A 1,973-nucleotide genomic window follows, 5' to 3' on the forward strand; every position below is an offset into this window, starting at 1 on the left:
TTAATGAAGACTGACCACCAGACTGGTCCAGTTTAACCATGAAACCTCCCACACTGAAATGACAGCTGTTCCAGTTTCATTGTCCAACCGCTGTAGGTGTGAGGTTAGGTTTAGAGTCAGGTATGTTTCTGTGAGGTTAGGTTTAGAGTCAGGTATGTTTCTGTGAGGTTAGGTTTAAGTTTGAGGTACTCAGTTCAGCCCACTTGTTTGGTGCAATCAGATGTGAATCAGAGACCTGTGTCTGGATCCAGTCTCTTCTCTGAGTGGAGCCATGTTTTCAGAGCAGGGTGGGGTTCACTCTATCTCTGTAATTTAAATTTTACCCGCCCTCAGCTCTGAAACAGCCTGTAATCACTCTTCAACCCCAATCAACAGACTTTAACTTCTATCAGCAGAAAGTCTAATCAGAGCAACAGATTACCAGCTGCTTYTTGATCATCAACCAGTTTTATCTCCCAATCAGAGTCCAGTTTCACATTGAAGAAGTTCTGTAGATGTTTTACCTCCACTAATACTGACAAACTGGAACACCCATAAAACTGACAGATCTTTAGTTTGATTTTCCACTTGTTATTTTTTACTTCTTATTTTTCTTTCAGTTTGTCTGAAACATGAGACATGTAGGAGCTCCTGTGAGACAAGTTTTAACACTGATTAAAGTACAAAGTTTCCTGCAGAGTAGACCACCCTGCAGCAGACCCTGCAGTCTGATATGACTCTGTAAAAACACACCTGACACATAATTAGAAGCTAAAATGTTTCTGATTTGTTTCAACTCAAGAGACCTGAGGTATCATTTTAAGCCTGAAACCATTAAACAGCAGCTTCTCCTCTGGATCAGCACCATTCAGTTCTACATTTCTGCAGAGATCGATGCAGGTTTTTACTCATCTACTTCTATAACTTTTTGTATTRTACTTAAATTCTTCTGATTAATCTTTATTGACCCTGTGCAATGAGCAAATGCTACTGGATGCCTTGAATTTCTGTCTGGGCATTTTAAAGTATCTCTCTCCATCCATCTGTCATGTAGCATACACGTGATGTTAGCATGTAGCATTTAATTGATCAGGACAGACGGTGTTAGCATGTAGCTTTTGGTGACTCACCTGTTAAACTCGTAGATGTCTTCAATGTTGCAGAACAAAGTGCTGACCTGATCCGGTTTCAGAGGCAGAACTCCACAATCGATGATGCAACCCAGGTAATCCTGCAGAGACAAACAGAACAGGGTTCTGCTGAGAGGATTCAGACATTCYCTAACTCTCATGAAACGCTTTCTGTTTGTCTGACCAGACGAAAGTTTGAAGTGACTGAAAGGATAAAATACAATAAAAATACAGAGTATGTGTGCATTCAGCAGGGCTATCTGTGTGCCATGGTAGCTTGAAAACTACACAGAGATGCAGTAAGTGAGCACACTCTCAGAACAATGACAGAAGACGGTCAAGGATTCAAGGATTCAAGGATTCAAGAATTTATTGTCATTGTCCAGGTAATGAAATTGTGTTTGGACTACAACACTCAGTGGTATAAGCGTATTTCCCATTAAAGTACATAAAAGGTAAAAGTGACACCAGTGCTTGCACACATACATCTTACAAAACTGTAAATTAAYAAACAAATAAACGAGTAAACAGCTCCCCAATCCCACTATGATAAATAAGTAGAGTAAGTAGCCCCAGTAACTAAAATGTAAATGTTAGACTGTGATTTCTCAACAGCCCTGTAAGTTCAAAAGTCTTATAGCATGGGGGTAAGCAACTCCTTCCTTAGTTTCATCCTCCTAAGGATCCTTAAAAGATGGAGACGTTGTTGAGCCTTCCTCACTAAGGGTGTGGTGTTTCAGCTCCACTGGAGATGGTTGTCCAGGACACCCAGAACGTGAACGGTTAATTTTACTAGTTAGGTTTAGAGGTATGGTGTGAGTTAATTTCTGGTTCAGGTTAGTGTTAACTATAGACCAGTAATGG

The 1,973-nt window shown here is 40.3% G+C and overlaps 1 protein-coding gene across 1 annotated transcript in view; it reads right to left on the bottom strand.

The window, feature by feature from the left end:
• plekhg2 (pleckstrin homology domain containing, family G (with RhoGef domain) member 2) overlaps positions 1-1,973 on the bottom strand; it is a gene marked incomplete at its 5' end in the record, with an annotated part of 36,239 nt that overhangs the window by 32,191 nt on the left and 2,075 nt on the right. Inside the window, 1 exon segment of the mRNA XM_014029728.1 lies at positions 1,110-1,210. Coding sequence (XP_013885182.1) covers positions 1,110-1,210 — 101 coding nt within the window.

The sequence above is a fragment of the Austrofundulus limnaeus genome, unplaced genomic scaffold, assembly GCF_001266775.1.
Source record: "Austrofundulus limnaeus strain Quisiro unplaced genomic scaffold, Austrofundulus_limnaeus-1.0 Scaffold946, whole genome shotgun sequence".
Lineage (NCBI taxonomy): Eukaryota > Metazoa > Chordata > Actinopteri > Cyprinodontiformes > Rivulidae > Austrofundulus > Austrofundulus limnaeus.